The 23,345-nt window shown below is 38.6% G+C and overlaps 2 protein-coding genes across 3 annotated transcripts in view; one reads left to right on the forward strand and one right to left on the reverse strand.

Annotated features, from left to right (window-relative positions):
• Positions 1 to 1,212: 1,212 nt before the first annotated feature.
• MED21 (mediator complex subunit 21) lies at positions 1,213 to 22,856 on the reverse strand. 2 transcript variants are annotated; one of them, XM_074268785.1, is made up of 4 exons: positions 22,528 to 22,856; positions 5,750 to 5,864; positions 4,076 to 4,176; positions 1,213 to 3,335 (listed from the first exon to the last, which is right to left on the reverse strand). In XM_074268785.1, the coding sequence occupies exons 1-4, from the start codon at positions 22,717 to 22,719 to the stop codon at positions 3,159 to 3,161; spliced, it is 585 nt and encodes a 194-aa protein (XP_074124886.1). In that variant the 5' UTR covers positions 22,720 to 22,856; the 3' UTR covers positions 1,213 to 3,158. The 2 variants fall into 2 exon arrangements, with proteins under 2 accessions (XP_074124886.1, XP_074124887.1); XM_074268786.1 differs by lacking the exon at positions 22,528 to 22,856 and adding an exon at positions 9,928 to 10,076.
• TM7SF3 (transmembrane 7 superfamily member 3) overlaps positions 22,105 to 23,345 on the forward strand; it is a 36,228-nt gene continuing 34,987 nt past the window's right edge. The window contains exon 1 of the mRNA XM_074268779.1: positions 22,105 to 22,329. Within this exon, the coding sequence (XP_074124880.1) occupies positions 22,239 to 22,329 (91 nt within the window). The 5' untranslated portion in view covers positions 22,105 to 22,238. The remainder of the gene's footprint in view (positions 22,330 to 23,345) is intronic.

Raw genomic sequence — 23,345 nt, forward strand, 5'->3', positions numbered from 1 at the left:
TTTAATTTCCCCATTGATCAGTAAGCACAAAACATTGGTTTAATATAGATGAATCAATTAAATTCCTTGCAATTTTTTGTGGAACTAAAAAAGATATACTACATGTGATGTTGGGCAAATCACTTAATGTGTAACATTAATTAATTAATTAAGGCTTTGGATTAAGAGGCCTCTAAGTTCCCTCCCTAAATCTATAAACTTAAGAAATGTGAGCTCTGTTTTTAAAATATTTGAGGTAAATGCTCTTATTACAAACCCACATTGTTTGTTTTCTTATTTTTAGGAGTTTTCTGGTGCATTCTACTTTTGAATATATTCTATAAATTACAGGAATAAGGTGACCAAGTGAAAAATTTTGACAATACTAAGTGAAGCAATCAGTCTGCGTCAGACCGTATTTGATTCAGGAATTTTTTTTTTTTTTTTTTTTGGGGCAACAAGATAGGTATGTCGCATTATCAGTTACTCAGAGTTCAGCTTTCTTTGATCTTTTTAAGCACAATATAGTTATATTCTTTTGGTTCTATTTTTTAGCTTTTCATTAGCTCAAAAAAATCTTGTCATATTTCTTTGAATTCATGTTAATATTATATTCCATCATATTCATTTATAATTTTTCTGCTTTTCTCCACAACCAAATATTTTCATGTACTGTTTTTATCATTGATCAATTACCAAGCATTTGTATAACAACCACTATGCATTGTAATGCTAAGGATACAGACCAAAATGGAAAAGACACTCTTCCCTCAACTGCTTCCTCAAGGAGACTGATCTATCTCAGAATATAATACCTTTACATATATTTATAAGATACAAAATTACCCAAGAAAATTTGGGGAGTGTGGAAAGCATCAGCAAAGGGATGAGGGAAGAACTCATGTAGAGGCTTGAACTGAGCTTCAAAATAGATTACATATTCTATGAGGCAGAAGTGAGGAAGGGTTGTATACCTGTGAAGGATGGAATGTTTTATGTGACAAACAGTAAGGAAGTCTGTCTGGCTAGTAAATTACATTAAGGGGAACAATGTGTAATAAGTATGGAAAAGTAAGTTGAAACCATGTTGTAATGCCAGGAAAAATGTTGAAATACTCCTAGAAGCAAAAAGTAACTACATTTTAGATATATTCCTTTGACAAGAATTACAGAAGGGGAAGATTTTTGAAGGTAAACAATTATTGTGCTAGATTAGATGAGTAGCAAGACATGTTGTACAATGAAGCATTTATTAAGCACTATGTAACATACACAATAAGTATTGGGGATCTAAATACAAGCAAGCATGATGATCCTACCTTCAAGCAGCATACATTCTTATTGGTAAGAACAACACATAGAAGTGTACTAGAGAGGGGAAGGGGATCCATGCTAGCAACATGGTTTGGAAATGGTCATAGAGCAATTGGAAGATTCCAGGTTAGATAAGGAGAATGCAAGTCTCCAAGAATTCAATTAGGACATTGCAATAGAGAAAGTGAGAATTTTTAAGGGCCTGATCTACGGTGCATATGGTTTTGGTGAAGAGAAGGGATAAGGCTTGGCAAATGATTATGGGGAAGAAAGGAAGTGACTGTTAGAGTAAGGAGCTGAGAGTGTTATAAAAGGTAGAAAGGATGGTGATATCTTCAATGGAAAAAGAAGAAAATTTGGAAGAGGGAAACTGAGAAAAAGATAAAAGTTCTATTTCATACATGTTAAATTTGGAAATCCTATGGAAGATTCAGTTGAAAATGTCCACTAAGTAGCTGGTGATACAATAGATCATATCATTTTCATATGCAAAGCTTTCAAATGCCAGCAGAAATCCAAACACATTAGTCAGGCATTCAAGGACTGCCATAATCTGGATCCAAACTATCTTTCTAGTCTTAATTGCTACTACTTCTCTACAGTAATCAAACAATAAATCTTGTGTTTTCCTACTTTTGTTTATACCATTCTTTTTCACCACCTTCCCTTGGTGTCAAAATCCTCAAGGCGTAGCTTCTTCGTAGAATCTTCCAAGACTGAAAGAGATCTCTCCCTTTTAAGAACTCTTAACGCATATTATTTGTATTAATCATATAGCATTTTGTAAGTATTCAATCATGCAAAATGATGTAGAAAAAAAAAGAGAAATGGGTCTGAGAAAGAGAACAGGATAGACTGTGAAACAAAAATCCCAGAGGGCACAGCAGAAAGAAAGAGCAAAAGGACATTTTGGGAAGACAGGTATAAAGATAAAGTAGAAGGGCATGTGGGTATAAAGGGAACAAGGAAGACAGAAATGCAAATGTTAACAATAAATGAAAACTTAGATGAGGGAAAAAATTATTTTGTGGGAGGAGGCTGGGTAAATAACTAGAAAGATAAGAAATGAGAGGTATGGAACACTACACATGAGATTTTTTTTACGTATTGAGCAGTTTTACTAAATATTTTTTCCTTCCTTTTTTCTTTTAAAAGAATTGTTATAAGGTATGACTAAGAGAAAAAAGTTATAGGAAAAAATCCAGGCAATGTAAAAACAAAAATCAACAAAACTGATTAAAAAAAAAAAGGATTTTGATTTTGAGCAGAAACTATTGAACAAATTTAATTCAACAATTAAGTACCCATTATATAAAGATTATTATGTTAGTGTCCCAGAAGATACAAAAATTAGGTAGAACATGGTTGTTTTATCGAAATGAAATATTATTTGCAAAGCTCTCTACATAGTGTCTGGCACAAAGTAGGCATTTAATAAATAACTATATCTTTCCCTTCCCTACACGGAGAATTTACAGTCTGGAAGAAACAATTAAATGAGACAGCAAATTGTTTCAACCCAGGACTTTATAACTGACTCCAGTTAACTGTATTAATAAGACCCTGAAGGCAAGATTATCCTCAATAAGCAAAAGGAATTTAACTTTATACAGAAAACAATGGAAACAATAACAAAATAGTTTAAAGCTGATTCACTTTACAAACTTACCACATCATTTTATAGGGCTTATTCTATATCAAAAGTGACAAGGGAAGACTGTTCAGAATTATTAGAGATAAATCATCTCACAGTGCTTTTGTTTGTTTTGCAAATGTTGGTATAATTCACATCTAAATTTGATGCAGAACTTAGGTTGTATTAAAACAGTTCAATTTTTCAGCCACATGCTGTGTGTTCATCAGTGCTAGGAGTCTGGAAGAGACTGGCTGTGAGTACCATTTCTTGTCTTCAACTGTGATTGAGCAATGTCTGCAAGGGCACTCTGTATTTTTTCTAAAAGCATATCTCCTCTGCAAACAACATCTTCAAGACAAGTAGCAGCCTCATGGTTTTCCTCTTCCAGCTTACACAAGCTTGCAGCCTTAAAAAAAATAAAAACCAAGGCAAATATCTTTAGAATGAAAGGGAAGGAAAACAACTTTGGTGATTAATGAAGATTAAAAGTGAAAAAACTCAGCAATACATTGATGTGCTTTTAAATCTGGATGGGTTTCCATACAATGAAATTAATAGACTTGGGAGAAAAATCAAAATTAGTCAATATTTTATATATTGAGCAAATATGGCTATGTAGCTTTTCAATTACTAGGAACTTCTTAAAATCTACTGATGACTGCTCTGCTTATCATTTTTCAATGTTAATATAATACCATATCCAGATTTTTACCTTACTCACACCTTTAATTAGGAGGAAATAAGCCACATTTACAGTATGCTTTAAGGTTTTCAAAGCATTTCCTCACAAGAAGCCTATGAAATAATAGTGCTAATATTATCCTTATTTTAAGGATATTGAAACTAAGAAAGGGCAAGTGCCTTGCCATAGTCAGAGAGCTAGCAGATATATTTGAGGTAGTATATTTGAGGTAGTATACAAAGCTAGATTTTCTGCCTGTTGAGAAAGTTAACAAAAAAGGAGGTTAGCTTAGAAATCAGGAAAAGGCTGAAAAACTGCATAGTGAGGTTTGCCCTCAAGTGTGGAATCTAGGCCTACTTTCATGTGCTAGGCTTTAAATATTACAACAAAAGATATTAATCTAATTATTTAAAAATTTTCTGTTGTTAAACAATCTTATGTGAGGGATGAGAGATGCACCTTACCTGCAAAGCAGCTGTGGATTCTTCACTAGGTAATGAATCTATCAAAACATCTATGTCCTTTGCTGTTCGTGCAATTAGTGCTGCAAAGAGCTGGGCATATTCTATAGAAAGAATTTAACTTGATTAGGCGATTACAGAATACCTGAAGTTGTCAGAAACCAAACACATTTTAGTTAATTAACCCTAGTTCATTGTTTTTTTTATACAAGGTTTCCAAACTTTAAAATTTAATTTTAATGTCCAAATCCCACTAAACCTTTATTGACTAAAATTTATTTTTATCACTATTAACTGCTATTAGTTAACCTGGAAATCAAAGGTAAATCTAATAGAAGTAGTGTCCAAAAACTTAGCATGTACAGATCTAATTAACATTAAAATTTTCTGATATATATATATAATATATAATAAAATTAAATACTGGTTATATATAATGAAAAATCATAATTTTCAATGAAACAAAATAGGTCAGCAATAGAAAGTCACATATTATGGAACATATTACCAAATATAAACTGCATGCAAAATTCAGGGCAAAAGAGGGGAAAAAATTTGTCTGTCCAAAAAAGGAAATGGGCCAAATGTATCAAAAAATGAGAGATAATAAATGGACCATTCAAATACCACCCAGGTACTCAAATAATATGATAAGCTGTAAGAAGGCTACCAAAATGTTAGATGTAGTCTCTACAGAAGATTTAAGGGAAAACATAGAGAAGTCACCCAAAAGAAAACATGGATGAAAGCAGGGATTTCCCATGAAATATAATTAATGGGATAATTTGACATTCAGCAATACTTATAAGTGAACTCAATTTTATCATACCCAGAACACTAGGTTATTTCAAAAATCTCTCAAGTTTGTTTGAAGAAAATACAAAGCTTTCATTAAAACAAAGCAAAAACTCTCCTTCAATTGCAAAGGATGGGGAGTCATTGATTGGTCAGTGTTGGTCAGTTTTAATGGCTACTTTCCCTCCCACTGTTTATAATTGTTATGAGAAAGAGCTTCCAGGGTAAGGATATCCTGGAAACAATGTGATTTAAAAAAAAAAAAAAATATATATATATATATATTCAATGTAATATTTAGTATTTTAAAAATAAATTTGATGGAAACAGTTTGTGGATTGTAACAACAGATTTCACCAAATTTAAAAGTCCTTCCTCCACCTCCTCTCCCAGTCCCCAGCCAGAAGAGAAGAGGTATGATTCACAAAACTAAATATTAAAATATGACTTGATACCAGTTTTCTGATCCACTATTATGATTCAAAACAAGTATACTTGACTCATTTGAATGAAACAGGAACAACAATGATCTACCTCACAAGATTAATTTATATCTGGTTAGCTCAATTGGTTAAAATAGGGTATCAATTATGAGCTCAATGCCTTTTGGCTTCACTTTGATTCACAGCTATGTGCTGCACCCTTTACCAGAGTTACTATTACTAAAATGCATGCTCAAGCTGGACTGAGCAGCAATGCTGTAACTCTATAAAGGGACAGTTTATTTCACAAGACATTATAATAATCCATTAAATGAAAATAAATAGCTTCACAAATCTTAAGTGAATAAAAAAGAAAATATATTTTGATCTGAGCAAATGTATGTAATTAAATACCTTACCAAAAGAGTTTAAATTAAATCAAAATGTATAAAGAATCTACCTTCTGTAGGATTTGCTGGTTGATCTTTGTTGATTGCTGTCTGAATATTACTGAAGGAGGCAGGAGGACCACATTGCTGCAACACTCCAATGGCATTACAAAACTGATCTGCAAGCTTGAAACAGATTACCAAAAGATTAGAGATACTCAAACTGGTTATTTTTGGATACTTTCTTTTAGTGGACATCTCTACATAAAGCACTATAACTATTGATAATGTTTCAAAAAGTGATTTTGAATAAATCAGATTAATTTAATTGGCAATATATTTGGATTTTTAAAATCAGGGCAACTGAGGTTAAGTGACTTGTCCAGGATCACACAGCTAGGAATTGTTATGTGTCTGAGACTAAATTTGAACTTGGGTCCTCCTGACTCAAAGAGGCTGGTGCTCTATCGATTGCATCATTTAGGTGTCCCTAATTGGCAGTATTTTACCAAATGTAAAAATGTTATATAGATGAAGAATTACATAAAATAGTTTGAAATGATAATTTTTAAATTTTAAAATGCTTTTCTTTTGTATGAAGGCACAACAATCATGTGACTAAAATTAATACCAATATGGTTATGAGGTCAAGAAAAAACAGTACTATTATTTCAAAGTCTGATTCTTCTTGTGCAACAAAATAACTGTATGGATATATATACATATATTGTACTTAACTTATACTTTAACATATTTAACATGTATTGGTCTACCTGCCATCTGGGGGAGGAAGGAGGGGAAAAATTGGAACAAAAAGTTTTGTGTCTGTCAATGCTGAAAAATTATCCATGAATATATCTTGTAAATAAAAAAGAAAAAATAGTACTACTAACAACTCACATTTCTATAGTTTTACAATTCAAAGAATGCATTATCCCCATTTAAAAGATACTGAGGCTCAAGTGACTTGCCTTGGATTATTAAACTAGTTAAATGTCAGAGATAGAACAAGGTTTCAGAATTTGAAGACTTTTCCAAGTCAATCTCTTTCTCTAAAACTACTCAGCTTCTTTCAACACATCCTATGGCAACCCTAAAATCTTACTATCTTTAAGCAAATATATATTAACTGCCCTAGAGTTACACAGAAGAAGCCTCATATATGTTTCACTGAAGCAGCTTAATCTTAGGGCCTAGGATAGGCTGAAAAATAAAAAGTAAAAAGACAGAGGGAAGGAATTATTTGAGAACTTACCCAGATACCTAGAAATATGTTGTTCACAGACTATTCTTGATTCTCTAGGGTTCTTATTTAGAAGAAAGAATGACATAACTGCTGACTTTCATCATCTAAGCTCAGCTTATGTCCAAATCACCTTTCCCCATGAAACCAACTACCCTATCTGTCTTTCTTGTGTCTATCAATGGTACATTAACATCACTCTCCTGATAGCCATCAAGCTCTAATAAAATTCAAGAGTTGGAAGTGATCTGGAACCTCAGAGATCATCTAGACCAGCCTCCACAATATTAGCAAATGGTCACTGGGTTTCTACTTGAAGGCCTCTAGTAATAAGGAACTCCTTAGCTCCTAACGCACCTTAGCCCAGTTAACAGTCTCTTCATAATTCTGGTCATCCTCACATTTTTCAAGTCCTTCTGAAAAAAGGCAAAAGTGAATACAAATGTCCAGATGTGGTATGACAGAATATAATGCCAAACAATTTTTTTTAATTTTAAATTTATTAATTTTATAATTATAATTTTTTGACAGTACATATGCATGGGTAATTTTTTTTTTTTTTTACAACATTATCCCTTGTATTCACTTTTCCAAATTTTCCCCTCCCTCCCTCTACTCCCTCCCTTAGATGACAGGCAATCCCATATATAATAAATGTGTTACAGTATATCCTAGATACAACATGTGTGTGTAAAACCAAATATAAGTAACCTGGGTAGAAAGACAAGAGTGCAAACATTTTACACTCCTTTCCCAGTGTTCCTTCTCTGGGTGTAGTTATTTCTGTCCATCATTGATCAACTGGAAGTGAGTTGGATCTTCTCTATGTTGAAGATATCTACTTCCATCAGAATACATCCTCATACAGTATCATTGTTGCAGTGTATAATGATCTCCTGGTCCTGCTCGTTTCACTCAGCATCAGTTGATTTAAGTCTCTCCAAGCCTCTCTGTATTCCTCCAGCTGGTCATTTCTTACAGAGCAATAATATTCCATAACATTCATATACCACAATTTACCCAACCATTCTCCAATTGATGGACATCCATTCATCTTCCAGTTTCTAGCTACTACGAAAAGAGCTGCCACAAACATTTTGGCACATACAGGTCCCTTTCCCCTCCTCAGTATTTCAAAATACTGTTTTGTATTGTTATTTTTTAAAAAGCTTATATATTTTGCCACAATTAAACTCTTAAGTTTTTTGAGGGAAAGAACTGTATCTTGCAGGACTCAGTAGGGCTGTGTGTACAGTATACACTCATTATCTATCAAATGAAAAACTTGCACTTTCAACTCAACATTCACAAGCTCCCTCCAGAAGACAATGGGTAAGATTAGTTAATACTCTCTCTATACTTTACATATAAACTTATTTTAAATTAACAACTTTGCAGTGCCGGCTCCAGTTGAATCCTGGCAGAACCAGCATACTGCCATGGTCAGATCTGCAGCGCCCTAGTAGGTCAGCCCAATAGCTGGCGGTCAGGTGGCTAGTTAACAGAAACCAGGCTTGGATCAGGAGACCCAAACTCAAACCAGCCACTTAGAAGGAAGCTCCAACACCTCTAGGAGGGAGCTAAGGAGAGGAGAAGAGAATAATCACTTACAAAGGGTTTACTCCCCGCCAGGCACTATGCTAAAAACTTCTTACACATCTCATTTTAACCTGACAACTCTAAAAATAGGTCTTATCATTCCCATTTTACAAGTGAATAAACTGAGGCAAAGAGATTAAACAACTTGAGGGGAGAAGCCCCAAGAGACTTTCAGACTTCTAACAACTACCTCAAAGCCTCTGTATAAAATAATTAAGAAAACACGCATACAATTTATTCATAAATACCAGTTATTTACTATGCATCACTAACACATCTGATTCTCTCGAACCAATAGAGATGAAACAATGGAACACATTAAGCTAACTATTTCTTATAGTCAAAAAGCCCTGAGTTCAAATTCAGTTTTAGATACAAGTGGTACATGCCCAGGCACAACTCTCTCTGCCGAGGCTTCTCAATGGTAAAATAGGGAGGAAGCAGCACCTTTCTCCGGGTTGTTGTGACGGTGAAGTGATCGGCACACAGTAATAATCGCTTAATAAACCTTTATCATTAGCCGGGTGACAGGCCCATAGAAGATGCCTAATAAGTGTTTATTGATCGTTAACATCGGCACAGGGCCCGGCACACAGATGGAACTTAATGTGTATTTTTAGTATCTGGAAAGCGCTGGAAAGAAGTGCTTAATGTTTAGTGATTAACATCTATAAAGTTTTTAGCATTTATTAGGCGCTTAATGTTTACTTTGATCACAGTGAGAAGAAAACAGTGGACGCTTAATAAACGAAGGTTACTGATTCCTATCTCTAATCCGGGCAGCAGAGGGCTTGGCCCACAAGGAGTTTGTTCCTCTGAGGGAGGGGCGCTCCTGGCTTGCTGGGGAATCAGCACTTGGGTCCCTCTCTGGGTGCCCAGGCTGTGAGCGAGAAGGGTTAAGGACAAATAACAATTCCCCTCGCGAGGTGTACAAGCGTGCGCCTATCTCCTCAGGGAGAAGCAGGCACCGGCCGAGGGCCACCGGCGCCCGCCTCCATTCCCGGGACCCTCCGGAGTCACGCAGCTTTCTCTCAGTGCCTGGGCCCTCCGCAGAGCCCTTCTCTCTCTCTCGGCGAGCGGAGGGCAGCAGCTCAGACCAGCCGCACAGGGGGAGGGGGAAGAGGAGGGAGGGGAAGGGAGAAGGGTCACCTAGGGCCGAGACGATGACGTTTCCGGAGGGTACCTCACACCCGCCGCAGCCGCGGCCCCTCCCCCTGCCCCCCAGCCTGCGTCAGTCCGGCCGAGACTCCGGGTCAGGCAACGGCATATTCGTCTCTCTCTCCCCTTATCCCCGGCCGCTTCGAGAGGAGAAAGAAACCGTCAAAACTCAGGCGCCCCACTGCCCTCCCGCCAAAAGGAGGTAGAAAGAGAATGGATGAGGCGGTGACCCCAACGCCATTTCCTCACCGAGTTGACGGCGTCCTGAAGCTGAGTGAGCCGATCCGCCATGTTGCTAACGCAGACGCCAATGCCGCAGCCCTTCCTATAGCCCGCTCCCGGCTGATTGGACGGCGCCAGCGACCAATTGCGTGGTCGTTCTCCACAAGGGAGGTGGGGCCATTGTCCTAGAGGGAGCAGTTCGCGGAACTACTTTGTTATTTAGCCGTTTCGTGCCTGAGCTGTTCTTCGGTACTCCTTTTGGGATTTTCTTGGCAAAGTTACCGGAGCGGTCTGTCACTTCCTTCTCTAGATCATATTACAAGTGAGGAAACTGAGGCAAATCGGCTTAAGTGATTCGCCCAGGGTTACAAGGCTAGTTAAATGCCACAGTCGAATCTGAACTCCGGCCGACCTTCCCTGGCCCCGACCGTGCACTGTATTACTGCGCTGCCCATCTAGTTCTGTTGTGACCCGTTCTAACCTTTCGAGTGCAAGCTGCTTGAGGGCAGCGACTGCGCTCTTTGCACCGCACTAGCATTTCTCAGCGGGCTAAATACGTGTTGTAGCTAGCGTTGTTTTGGGCGGAGGATCCTAGTTGTAGAGCAGTAAAGAGTCCTTAGGTTATCTGCTTATGCGTCCCTGAATTTCAGAGGAAAAAACTAAGATAAGATGATTTGTCCAACTTAAGGTTCATCACTTCAACCCAGCCCTAGATCTTCCAGCTTGAAGTGCGGCTGTGCTGCCCTTTTCTATTGCGCACCGTCACCTTTACGTTGCAAACTACCCAGGTATTGGGTACCGGTCGTCAATGCCCAATAATGTTTCTCATGAAATGCTGGCATTTATATAAGTCTGTTGGGGGTTGTGTTCTATTAAATTTTAAATGCATATACATTCATGTATACGTAATTAAATATTTGGAAATGGGCGGTGCATTCTTTGCACGTGTTCATTAAGACTGAATTTCAGACCTAGGACTGGGTTGTTTGTTTTTTTTTTCCCTTTTTTTGGCCAATTTTTTTTTTTTTTTTATTCTCGGGCTTAATAAATACTTATTGATTGTGGATGTGGAATGTAGCAAATAACTTAGCACATTGTAGTAAAAATAAAAATAACAAGTAACATTTATATAGGCTCTCTATGTGCTGGGTACTTCATGAGGGCAAAAAAAAAAAAGGGCAAAATAGAGTCCTTGCTCATAAAAAGCTCACATGAATGGAGATAGTCAACAACATGGAAAATAATCATGAAAATATATAAAAAAAAAACCAACAATGCTTTGGATTTTGCAGATTTTCCCTCCTCATTCCTTATTTAAATGACTGGCTCCCTTTGGAGGGGAGGAGAATAAAGGTTTTTAGATAAAAATATTAAAAACTCTATATTCAAGAATAAGAAATGCACAATTTAAATAGACCAGTCTCAGAAGGACACACCAAAAAAGCCGTTAATGAGGACCAGATTCACAAATGAATTCTTCCAACCTTTCAAAGAACAACCAATTCCTATGTTAATAGACTTTTTACAAATAGAGAAAAAGTATGTTACTTAATTCCTTCTGTGAGTCAAATGTGCTTTTGATTCCTTACCCCAGAAAAAAGAGAATTGTAGGCTAATTCTGTCTGGGCTTAACACCAATGAGAAAAAATTTAAGTAAAATATTGCAAATAGGATACAGAAATTTACTAAAATAATTGGGAAAACAATCATAAATCATTAAGAGATTACTCTTCTATAAAAATAGGAGTAATGTTTTCTTCACAGAATCATAGAATTTAAGACCTGGAAAGAATTTCAGAAATCGTCACTCCAGTCCTTAAAACAAAAAGGAATCCTCACTATAAATGGAAAGTCCACCTCTGCTTGAAGATCTTACAAGAAAGGGAACCCATCTTGAAGCAACACATTCAAATTTTGGACAGTTCTTATTTTTAGGAAGTTTTTCTTGACATTAAGATTAAATTTGCAACATCTCCCCTTTATTTCTGCTTCTGCCTTCTACGGCCATGTTCAGCTATCAGGCTATACTTAAGTCTTCTCTTCTCCAAGCTAAACAGGCCCAGTTGCACATGACATGTATCCAAGGCCTTTAATTATTCTGCTTGTCTTCCTTGGGACACTATCCACATCATTTTTTACAGATATACTTTTTCCATTCAGCCACCAATATGGGTCAGGACTCTTACCTAAAATATCTCAATAGACTCAATTGTTTCCCTACACAGATGCCAAAGTGATTTCCCAAGGGGTTAATGCCTTCTCCAAGATTATCCCCTCTGTGTTTTTATGTGTGCTTGTGTTCAAGTTGACAGCCCAATTAGACTGGAAACTCCTTGAGAGTGGAAATTTTTATCTTTGTATCCCTAATCTCTAGCACTTTAGGTGCTTGTTAAATATTTGTTGTTTGATACCAGACAACAGGCCTCTTTATCAATTTATCAGTTATATAAACAGGTACTTAAGTCTTGACAGGTAATCATCAACTACTAATATTCTGTTTCCTCCTTTTGTTGTTATAAGGGGAAAAGCACTGACTCTAGATAAAGTTGGGGAAACCTCAGATCTAACTCCAGTTCTGTTCTTTATTATCTGTGTAACATGCTTTTAAGATTAGGGATAATATCTTTTCTACCTAATTAGTATGGATGAAAGAACTATGTATTTGAAAGAATTTTGTAAACCATAAACCCTTAGATGAGAAGTTGCTAACATTTTTGGTCAGTTTCATGGACCTCTTTGGCAGCCTGATGAAGCCTTGGAATTCTCAGGAAATATTTTTTAATTGTTTTTTTTAAATTAATTTTATAATTATAACATTTTTGACAGTACATATGCATAGGTAATTTTTTTTTTTTTTTTACATTATCCCTTGTACTCCCTTCTGTTCCGATTGTTCCCCTCCTCTCCACCTTCTCCCCTAGATGGCAGGCAGTCCTATACATGTTAAATATGTTATAGTATCCTAGATACAATATACGTGTGCAGAACCGAATTTTGTTGTTGTTGCAAAGGAAAAATTGGATTCGGAAGGTAAAAATAACCTGGGGAGAAAAACAAAAAATGCTCACAGTTTACACTCATTTCCCAGTGTTCCATTTCTGGGTGTAGCTGATTCTGTCCAATATTGATCAGTTGGAATTGGATTAGCTCTTCTCTATGTTGAAGATATCCACTTCCATCAGACTACATCCTCATATAGTATTTTTGTTGAAGTGTATAATAATCTCCTAGTTCTGCTCATTTCAGTTGATGTCTCTCCAAGCGTCTCTGTATTCATCCTGCTTCAGAACAATAATGTTCCATAACATTCATATACCATAATTTACCAAACCATTTTCCAATTGATGGACATCCGTTCATTTTCCAGTTTTAGCCACTACAAAAAGAGCTGCCACAAACATTTTGGCACATACAGGTGCCACATTCCCTTCTTTAGTATTTCTTTGGGATATAAGCCCAGTAGTAGCACTGCTGGATCAAAGGGTATGCACAGTTTGATAACTTTTTGGGCATAATTCCAGATTGCTCTCCAGAATGGTTGGATTCTTTCACAACTCCACCAACAATGCATCAGTGTCCCAGTTTTTCTACATCCCCTCCAACATTCATCATTATTTGTTCCTGTCATCTTAGCCAATCTGACAGGTGTGTAGTGGTATCTCAGAGTTGTCTTAATTTGCATTTCTCTGATCAATAGTGATTTGGAACACTCTTTTATATGAATGGAAATAGTTTCAATTTCATCATCTGAAAATTGTCTGTTCATATCCTTTGACCATTTATCAATTGAAGAATGGCTTGATTTCTTATAAATTAGAGTCAATTCTCTGTATATTTTGGAGATGAGGCCTTTATCAAAACCTTTAATTGTAAAAATGTTTCTCAGGAAATATTTTTAACCACCTTAAATTTATGGCTCTAGAAAGAAAACCAATTATATTAGAATTCCATTTTAAACATAAAAAAGTTAATGGACCTCTGAAGAAGAATCCCTATACTATACAAGTATTGTTATTGCTTTATTTCATTTAACTATGGTTACCTAGATATCCTTTCTAGCTTCCTCAGTGGTCCTTGCTGCTATCCTTATTGTATTCCTTGTTGCTATCCTGTTTTACCCAGAGATATTATGAAATGAGGGTAAGGGAAGAGAAAGAAATCATTTGCACTTCTACATGCTTTATTTCATGCTTTCTTCAGTTGGGTCTATGATCCACCTAATTTCTTATAGAAAGATGTTGCCTTATGTTTTGCATAACTTCACATGTACCTTCTAAAAGAGGGGGTAGGGAGGAAGAGAGAATCTGGAACTCATACATTTTAAAAATGAATGTAAAAATTGTTTTACAGGTAACTGGGAAAATTGGTTTACTCCTTTAAAACATCTTTAAGAAAAAAATGTTTTGAAGGAGGAAACCAATAGAGACTGAACAAAAAAAGAAACCAATCATCCATCTTCTCAGAAAGTTGTCTCTCTGATCTAGTCACACTCTCTTGAGCCCATCTCTGCCTGCCTCGCACTGCTTCCTTTCCACCTAATGCTTATTTCTGGCTTCAGTCTCTTCCCATTGAGCACTCTCATAAAGCAACTAAACTGCAAGAAGTATTACCTAATAGACACACTAGGTATTTAGCAATCAAGAAAGTTGGCAACAGGAGAATTGAAATTATCTTAGTACATAAATCCTGAAAGAATAAAGAGCTAGGTCCTCATCTTCATTCAAGAATCCATTCCCAAGTTTGAACTCTAAACACAGCTAGCCCAGTCAGATCTGCTACAAATAACATGAAACTTATAAAACTATCAGTAATAGTACTAACTCACAACTTATACTGGTTTTAAGGTTTACAAGACACTTTACATTTGATTGTCTCCACAACTCTGCATTATTTCCCTCTTTACAGATGAGAAAATCATAGCTCAGAAAAATAATTTGTCCAAGATCACACAGCTAAGTATCTGAGACAAAATTTGAATCCATGTTTTTTTTACTCCAAGGCTAGTATTGGATCCCATCAAATGTAAGTATTTACTACCTGTGTGACTTGGGGAAGATCTGAGTCTCAGTTACCTAATATGGAAAATGAGGTAGTTGAACTAGATCGTCCCTTGGGCTCTAGAGCTTTCAAGGTCATTGTTTAATTTTTTTTTTCTCAAGTCTTCAACTGATATCTAGTAATGAGGGAGGGTACCATGTCTTTTGACTTTGTCAGAAATAGTTTCTGGTAATTTTAGTTAACTCTATCCAAATTGACCTCAGAGGTACTCTCAGAAGCTTTCAGGGAAGGTGTAGAATTGAGATGTTTTGTGTTATTCCTTGACTTGGGGGAGTAACATGGATTGTAAAACAGACCACATGTGAAATGCATATGAGTCTTTCAGATTGTGAATTCACTCTTTCCTTATGTAGAGTTAGTAACAGACTCTTGTGCCAAGATGAAAAGAATGGAATTATGCTTCACAGTCTTGGGCAAATTTTAGTGAGTCTAGAGATCTAGGGAGGCTTTAGAAGAAGGCTTTAGAAGTAGCTTCATTTCAGCTGATGATGGGAAGACCCCAAACTTTAGAACATTAGCTTTCATCTGCATTATGCACATAGACCTGGAAGATTCTCTTCCTCTATAATTGGGAGGGGGAGACCATTGATGCCAGCAGGAGCTAGGAGTTCCCAGCTGCAGGAGGGGTGACAATAGAAAAAACACCTGCTGGGAACTGATGCAAACAACTGAGAATGCTGGAGGCTTATGGCCTCTCACAGGGACTATGTTTAAAAGTTTCCTTATCCTAGAATCTACTGCTTGAAAACACTGCCCTGGTTTGAAAGCTTTCTGTATTTGAGGCCTCCCTTTCACGTTGAATGCCCAGCTGGGGGCCTCCCTTAATGCCAAGGCTCCTGATCCACTCTTCCTTCATCACTGATCCTGGCAGGAGGCCTCATTATTGGCCCATGCTTTCCTGAAATATCAGAGAAAAAAAACAGTGCTTCAGCACTTGGTAACTTTTGGCTATCTGAATACTAGGGCATCATACCTTGCCATCTTGGGATGCAGAGAAACTGCACCTTACTATATGTTCAGCCAGGCCCCTAAGGTCCTTCTATCCAGAATTTACCCCAACGCCTTAGCTCCTTTCTTCTTGATGTTGGGGAAAACAACACATCTCTCTCTCTCCCTTCCTCCTCCTTTTTTTCTTAACTGCTTCCTTTTCTTGGCTTCTGAGGAAAAGGTAGTTCTTGTGCCATCTATCCTATCTCTTCCTGAGGTGCTTTCAAACCATTTCTTCCCAATCTTTAATCATCAAACTTAACCTTATCTACTAGCTTCTTCTCATTCCCTGCAAATATGCTTATTTCACTTCCATTCTTAAAAAAAATTCACTTCTTTTGTAGTGGCAAGGAACTGGAAATTGAGTGGATGCCCCTCAGTTTGGGAATGGTTGGATAAATTATGATGAATGGAATGGAATACGGTTATTTAATATTATTATTCAAAAGTACTCCTACAAATATTTTTGTACATGTGAGTTCTTTTCCCTCTTTTATGATCTCTTTGAGATCCAGGCCCAGTAGAGACACTGCTGGATTAAAGAGTACACACAATTTTATATTCCTTTGGACATAGTTCCAAACTGCTCTCCCAAATGGCTGGATCAGTTTATGAGAGATTTTAAATGCCGAAATGAGAAGTTTACATTTTATCTTGGAGATAGTTTAGCAAGGGAGTGACACAGTCAGATCTGGGATTTTTTGTTTGTTTTTGTTTTTTAGGAAATTTATTTTGGCATCACTGGGAAGGGTGGGAGAGGGAGGGAAGACACTGGAAACTGGGAAACCAGTTAGGAGTCTATTACAATTTAAGACCAAAGATCATAAGGATCTGAATTAGGGATGGTATTACATGAATGGAAAGAAAGAGAATAGAATTTAAGAAATGTTATGGAGATAGAATCAACAGACTTATCAATTAATTGAATATGAAAAATAAGGGAGAGGGAAGAGTCAATGATGTCTCTGGGGTGATTGGAAAAGTGGTAATTCCCTCAATAAAAATAAGGAGATTTGGGACAAAACCAAATTTAGAAGGGAAATTAATGATCATGAGATCCATTATGGATATACTGAATTTGATATGTTTATGAGATTATTTCACTGAAGGTATCTGGCAGGAAGTTAGAATCTGATGTTCAGGAGCAAAATCATTAATTCAAGAATTTATATATGTTGATAATCAAGTCCATGGAAACTAATGAGATCATCAAGAAATTCTGGAAAGCAGAGGTAAAGAAGTATATGCCAGACTTGTGGAATGGGTAGTGTAAACACACTCAGAAGTGAGATTGAGTGTCATGTTTTAGGAACAGAGAAAAGGACAGTTTGGCTGGAGTCTGGAGGTAGGGTTCAAAGAGACTGGACAGGTAGGTTGAGGTACATTGTGTAGCACTTTGAAAACTAAGCAGAAAAGTTTCTATCTTACCAGAGAGACAACCAGATATCCTTGAGTTAATTGAAGAGGAGAACAATTTACTTAAGAAAAACTGATTGCCAAATGTACAGAGATTGAATTGTAATGGGGTAGATAAGACAGGAAGACACATAAGAGACTATTGCAATACTTTAAACAGAAAATGATAAATTTGAATTAAAGTAACTGGGAACAGAGGAAAGGGTAAGATGCGAGAGAAGTTATGAAGGTTGAGATTTGAGGAGGCTTGGGGATGCAGAGTAGGAATCTGAGAATACTGAGGTTATGCAACTCTAAGACTCTTAGAGCATAGTGGTACTTTTGCTACAAATAGAGATGTTAGAAAATTAAGAGAAGAAAAATAGTGAATCAGAAGAATCTCTGGGACATCCAGTTTAAAGCATTCATTAAACAATTGATTATTTGGGACTGAAACTCAGAGTGGGACTGAGACACATGTAGAGACATAAAAAATATTTTCAACTGTATGGAAGCAGCTTCTAGCTTGTGGATGGTCAGAGCCAAACAGAGCAGGTTGGAGGTAGGAGAGTCAGGAATCAAACAGAAGTTTAGTTTCAAAGCAAGCAAGAAGGGAAATTAGACATAGATACCAGGGTTCAACCCCCCAGTGGAGGGACCTGAGACAGTATGGAGATCTCAATACTCATACCAATGGTACAGTGAACTGTGGTATTGACAATGAGGGTAAGAGCAACAATTTCACAAGCTGGATTCCTAGCAAGGTTTCATGACCAGAACTTGTCTGGTGCTTGACTGAGCTCAGAGAACACCTAGTGCTAGTCAAAGCGATACAATAATTATGTGATTTTGCTTTGGAAAACGGTGTCTCCTACATTTTGACTATATACGCGTATATGCCCACAGGAATGTATACATATGCATTTATGTATATAAGTGTGAATATATGTTTATATGCATATTGTTATTGTGGTAATCTTAGTGATTTCTGACTTGGTGATTCCATTTGGAATTTTTTTGGCAGAGATACTGGAGTTGTTTGCTATTTCCTTTTCCAGATCATTTTACAGATGGGGAAACTGAGGCAAACATAATTAAATGACTTGCTCAACTAGGTTCAGAGAACTGGTAGATATCTGAGGCTAGATTTTAACCTAGGAAGATGAGGCTTCCTGACTTCAGGCCGATCAGTCTATCCATTGTACACTTAGCTACATATAGATACAGGCATCTATATCTAAATATATATCACTACACACAAATACAAATAAATGTCAAAGATGAGATTTGATTCAAGATGACACAGTGGTAAGAGTGCTGGGCCTGGAATCAGGAAGACTTATTTCCTGAGTTCAAATCTGGCTTCATTTACTAGTTGTGTGACCTTGGACAAGTCACTTGATTTGCCTCAGTTTCCTCATCTGTGAAATGAGTTGGAGAAGGAAATGAATGACAAATCACTCCATGGTCTTTCCCAAGAAAACCCCAAATGGGATCACCAAAAGTCAAATGACTGAACTGACGCCAAAGTCAGTGATCTTCCTACTGTATCATTACCTTCCTTACCAATCTTCAGGTGAAGACCCACTTTTCTTCCTAATAAGCTCTCTCCTCTCTAATCTTCTATTTTCAGTAATATTTAATTCCTCAGTAGGTTTCTATCCTTTGGCAGCAGCTAGGCCCTGCCCTGAACCAGTGGCTGTTGGGCAGATTCAGTCCTTCCTAGCACTTGTGCCCTTCCTAGTGGCATTCAGACAGTTATATCTCCTAGGACCTTTTTCTAAATATTTTGGGCGACTAGATAATCATTTTATCCAAGTCTGTGAAGATTTAAAATAAAAATATTACCAACCCACAACATCTGAGACCAGGCCTCTTCCCCATGTTACAAATGATTGTCAGAAGCAAGAACAACACACACCACACACACACACACACACACACACACACGTTGTTGTTATTTTTCTCAAAAGCCACTTGGAACCAATTTCTTTCAAGCCCTGGGTCTGTGGGATCTTGATAATCACCATTACTAGAGAAATGGAAATAACTTTCACTGCAACTACTGCCAAAGCAAGGAAATAAGACTTCTACTTCACCAAATAGCTAATAACAAGTCAGTTACTTGGCCTAGTGGGGCCCAGCACTGGAGTTGTAGTCAGGAGGATGTGAATTCAGATCCTACTGAGACACTTACCAGGTGTGAAGAAGGGCAAATCATTGTTTCTCAGCTTTTATTTCCTCATCTTTAAAGTGTTGAGAATAATAATAATGTCCACTGCCAAGGGTTGTTTTGAGGATCAAAGGAAATAACATGTATTTGCTTTGTAAATCTTACAGTGTATTATAAACATTAATTATAATTATTATTGATAAGAAAGAGGTTTTTGTTTTGTTTTTTGAGCACCACTCTCTTGTTCTCTTAATTTAGTTTTGCATACCTTCTGGAGGTCTGGCAGAGTTGTTATCATCAAAGAGTTTTTTGTTTTTTTTTTCTCTTTGGACTTTTCCTTTCCATAAGTCCTAATGCTGTTTTCCCTTTCCAGTCCTTTCCTTCTGAATTTCACCTTTTGGGGTCTAGGGTCTCAATTTCCTTATTTGTTAGATGAGTTTGTTGATCTTATTGATTTAAGCTCCCTTCTGAACCTAACTCTACAATCCTATTGTATTTTATTATTTTTAAATTTTTTATTTTGAACTTGAATAAAAAGACAAAAATTTTTTTCAGGTACACAGCACAACAAAAAAAGATTCAATATAAAACCATGAATCCCTTTTCACCCTGCTTACTTAAAAAACACCCACAACTATGTAATAAATACTATACATCATTTTCAAAACTTTTCTGTGCTTTCTTCTGAATGTTCTTTAGTTCTCTACTGGACACAGTCCTGTGGTACTTTATATTTTTATCAATAACTTGTTATAGATTGCAAACCTATCAAAAGCATGTAGATGACACAAAACTGTAGGAGATAGCTACCATACTACAGAGAATGCCATATATGGCCATTTTTTCCTTTAAATTTTGTGAACTGCTATGAATTTCTTCTTTTATTATATCTTCTGGAATTCGTGGATCAATTCTCAGCTTCATGAGTAGTGGAGATCTTGACAAGCTAAAAGTAATTGGGCTGAATCCATTAAGATAAATTTGATTAGAACAGATGTAATTCTTTTATTTGACTTCAAAAATCAACTTCGATACAGAATGGGGGAGCCATTCACACTCCCAGACAAATTGTCTGCAAAGATCTGAGGACAGTATATGTGATCGAGAAATGGAGACACTGGATATAGACAATTTGCTCAAGAAGTTTGACAATAAATGGTCAGAAGTCAGTAAATAGTCTATAAACTTGTTAAGTGCCTACTATGTTCCAGGAACAAATGGGGGTGAGTGGGGGTGGGGAAAGGCACTCTTTGCTCTCAGAGAATTTCCAGTGCAGGAAGAAAACTCAAAAGAAAGATGAAAACTTCAGGATTAGGAGGAAGAGGGAAAGTATTGATTTTCTTTGGATAAATAGGCTCATGGAAACTGATTCTTGCTGGGGTTATGAGGAGGACTCAGCCGATAAGTACCCTCTCACTCAGATTTCTTGTCAGAAGTTGTTTTGGGAAGTTGAGCCCCAGTCGGCATGACAGCTAGAAGCAAAAAAAAAAAAAAAAAAAAAAAAGGGTTGGTAGGTTGCCTAAGAAAAGGGATAACGCGGCAATTTTGCCAGGAGCCATTATGGGGTAAGCTTCCTGCCACTAAGTACCGTTTTGGCAAAGCCTTTAGCAAACCTGGTCTCCACAACTTCTGTGGAGTTGCATAAATATAGAACATTCTATATAGAATGTTAGCAGAAATTTAATTTATATTGTTCATAAATAACATTATCAAAAAGCATATAAGAAAACAATGAGTTGGTCCAACTGACAGATTTAAACCTACGCTGGTTCTGGCACAGTCCAGAAAGGCCAGAATGGGAATCGGGGTTCAAATGTTACCCCAGGAGCAGGGCGATGCTAGGGAAGCCCCGGCTTTCAGTCAGTTTCTCTGCTTGCAGAAGGTGGGGGAAGCACTGGACGCGAGGGCTCTAAGGCCCCTTCTGGCAGTGGATCTAAGAGAGCGCCGTTCTCGCCCCGAGGTTACAGACACTAGGGTTTACCAGCGAGGCGGCGACGCCGGCCCGGTTTCCCCACCCCGTGAGGGAGGCTCCTCCTGACTACCGCCTCTCAGGGAGGGCCAGGGAAACCATCGCAGAATGAAGCCGCTCCTAGAAAGCAGCCTCCCGGCCCGGGCCACTTGTTTCCCACAGCGGCGTGGGAGGGGGCCAGCCGGTACCGGGCGGGCTGAGGCCCCAACGGCGGGGCCTGCGAGAGTTCGGATAGGACCGGCCGGGGGAACCAGGAGGGGGTCAGTTGCAAGATTGAGACAACTGGAGCTTTCTATGAAGGATCCGCAGACCCTGGAGAGGCGTTCGATTAAATCGGTCAGCTCCCCGGGGAGTCTAACCCGCCTCTCCACCAACTGGGTCCCGCCGCTTCCCCGCCACTTCTCCCCGAGCACGCGAGCACGCATTTATTAAAATGCCTACTATGTGTCCGGCGCCGTGCAGAGCGCTGGGAGGCCGGCCTCGGAGGGAAGGCGGGCCGGCGAGCCGACCGATAGAGAATCAGGGGGCGGAGCCGCCGGCTCCTTGGAAAACGCCCCTCCGCGCCATTCCGGGCCCCTCGCCCCCCGTGGGAGGCGGAGTCCGGGGTGCCCAGGCCGGTGGTAGCGCCGGAAGAGGAAGCCTTGAACTTGGCCTTGGGAAGCGGCTGGGAACCGCCGGGGCTGACAGGTGTGCGGTGCCCGGGCGGCGATGCGGGACCGCTGGGGCGGCCCGGGCTCACGAGGCTCGTGAGCTGCCATGGGGCTGTTCGGGCCCCTGCACCTGGCTCTATTGGGGCTGGGTTTGGGGCTGGCAGGTGCAGCTGAGACCCCGGGGAACTCCAGCTTAGGTAAGGAGCGAACTGGGGATCGGGAGGCGACGGCGCGCGCGCGCGTGTGCGTGTTCTTCCAGTCGCAACTTGGACTTTAATATAGATACATTTTTTACGTCGTACTAAATGGTATTAAACGCATCATTTCTTGCAACAGAACATATTTTATATTTTAAAACATTAAACATGCTTAAAAATGCTCACGGAAAGGTTTACCGGGTGATCCGGACGAACCCCTCGGGAGGAGGAACGACTGAGGCCTTCTTTGCATCCTGGGAGGAAGCCCTGTGGTTTTCCGAAGCGGCTCTGCTCCCCGTCCCCCGCTGCCGGCGCTCGGAAGCCGGGGCAGAAGCCTGGGAATCCCGGCTTCTTTTCCCGGGGACATGTAACCGGGTCTGGAGCGGCCATGATCCCGGCTCCCCCGGGCCATTTCAGTAACCTGGGACTCGGGCCTCAGCTAATTTAATTCAGGTGCAGAAATAACGGAGTCAGGGCCTCTCGGGAACACAAAGGTTACCCAAATGCTGAGGCTCCGGTTACCTCGTAGAACAGTCATTTCCAGGAACTTGCCTCGTCTAGTGAAGAGAATTGGTCTTTATAAATTGTGCGTCATGTGCCCGGTGCACGGGGTCTGACTACAATCCCCGGCTTGTTCCTGCCCCACCCCCCCATCGTATCATTTAGGAGAGATTATCAGACTCCCTTTAGCGCCATTAAGTTGCTTCTGCTATTTGGGGTCTCAAGGAGTATCTTTAGTGCAAGCAAATGAAACAGTCCGAATGATTTTAATTTCATCAATGTCCAGCTCTTGTAAAACCTGTGAGTTATGTCACTAGGAATGCTCGCTTTTTTTTTTTTTTTTTTTTTTTGCACTGCTTTGTCTAAAGAAGATGTTATGTTTGTAACACAAAGTCGCTTAGAAAGACATCACGGGCTCTTTGGTGGTGTGCTTTACAATGTTTCACATTAAACCTTTGATGTCCGGAATGACTGGCACAGCAGGGGCGAGTATTTTATCCTGATCTTGCGTAGTA

This window comes from Sminthopsis crassicaudata, chromosome 5 (genome assembly GCF_048593235.1).
Source record: "Sminthopsis crassicaudata isolate SCR6 chromosome 5, ASM4859323v1, whole genome shotgun sequence".
Taxonomy (NCBI): Eukaryota; Metazoa; Chordata; class Mammalia; order Dasyuromorphia; family Dasyuridae; genus Sminthopsis; species Sminthopsis crassicaudata.

Coding starts and splice junctions, on each gene's coding strand:
- MED21 (XM_074268785.1), bottom strand. CDS start 22,719: ATGGCCGCTCCAGACCCGGTTACATGTCCCCGGGAAAAGAAGCCGGGA. Junction 5,865..22,527: donor GGGTTCGTCCGGATCACCCG/GTAAACCTTTCC, acceptor ATCTGTTTCAAG/CTTGCAGATCAGTTTTGTAA. Junction 4,177..5,749: donor ACCAGCAAATCCTACAGAAG/GTAGATTCTTTA, acceptor TTCTTTCTATAG/AATATGCCCAGCTCTTTGCA.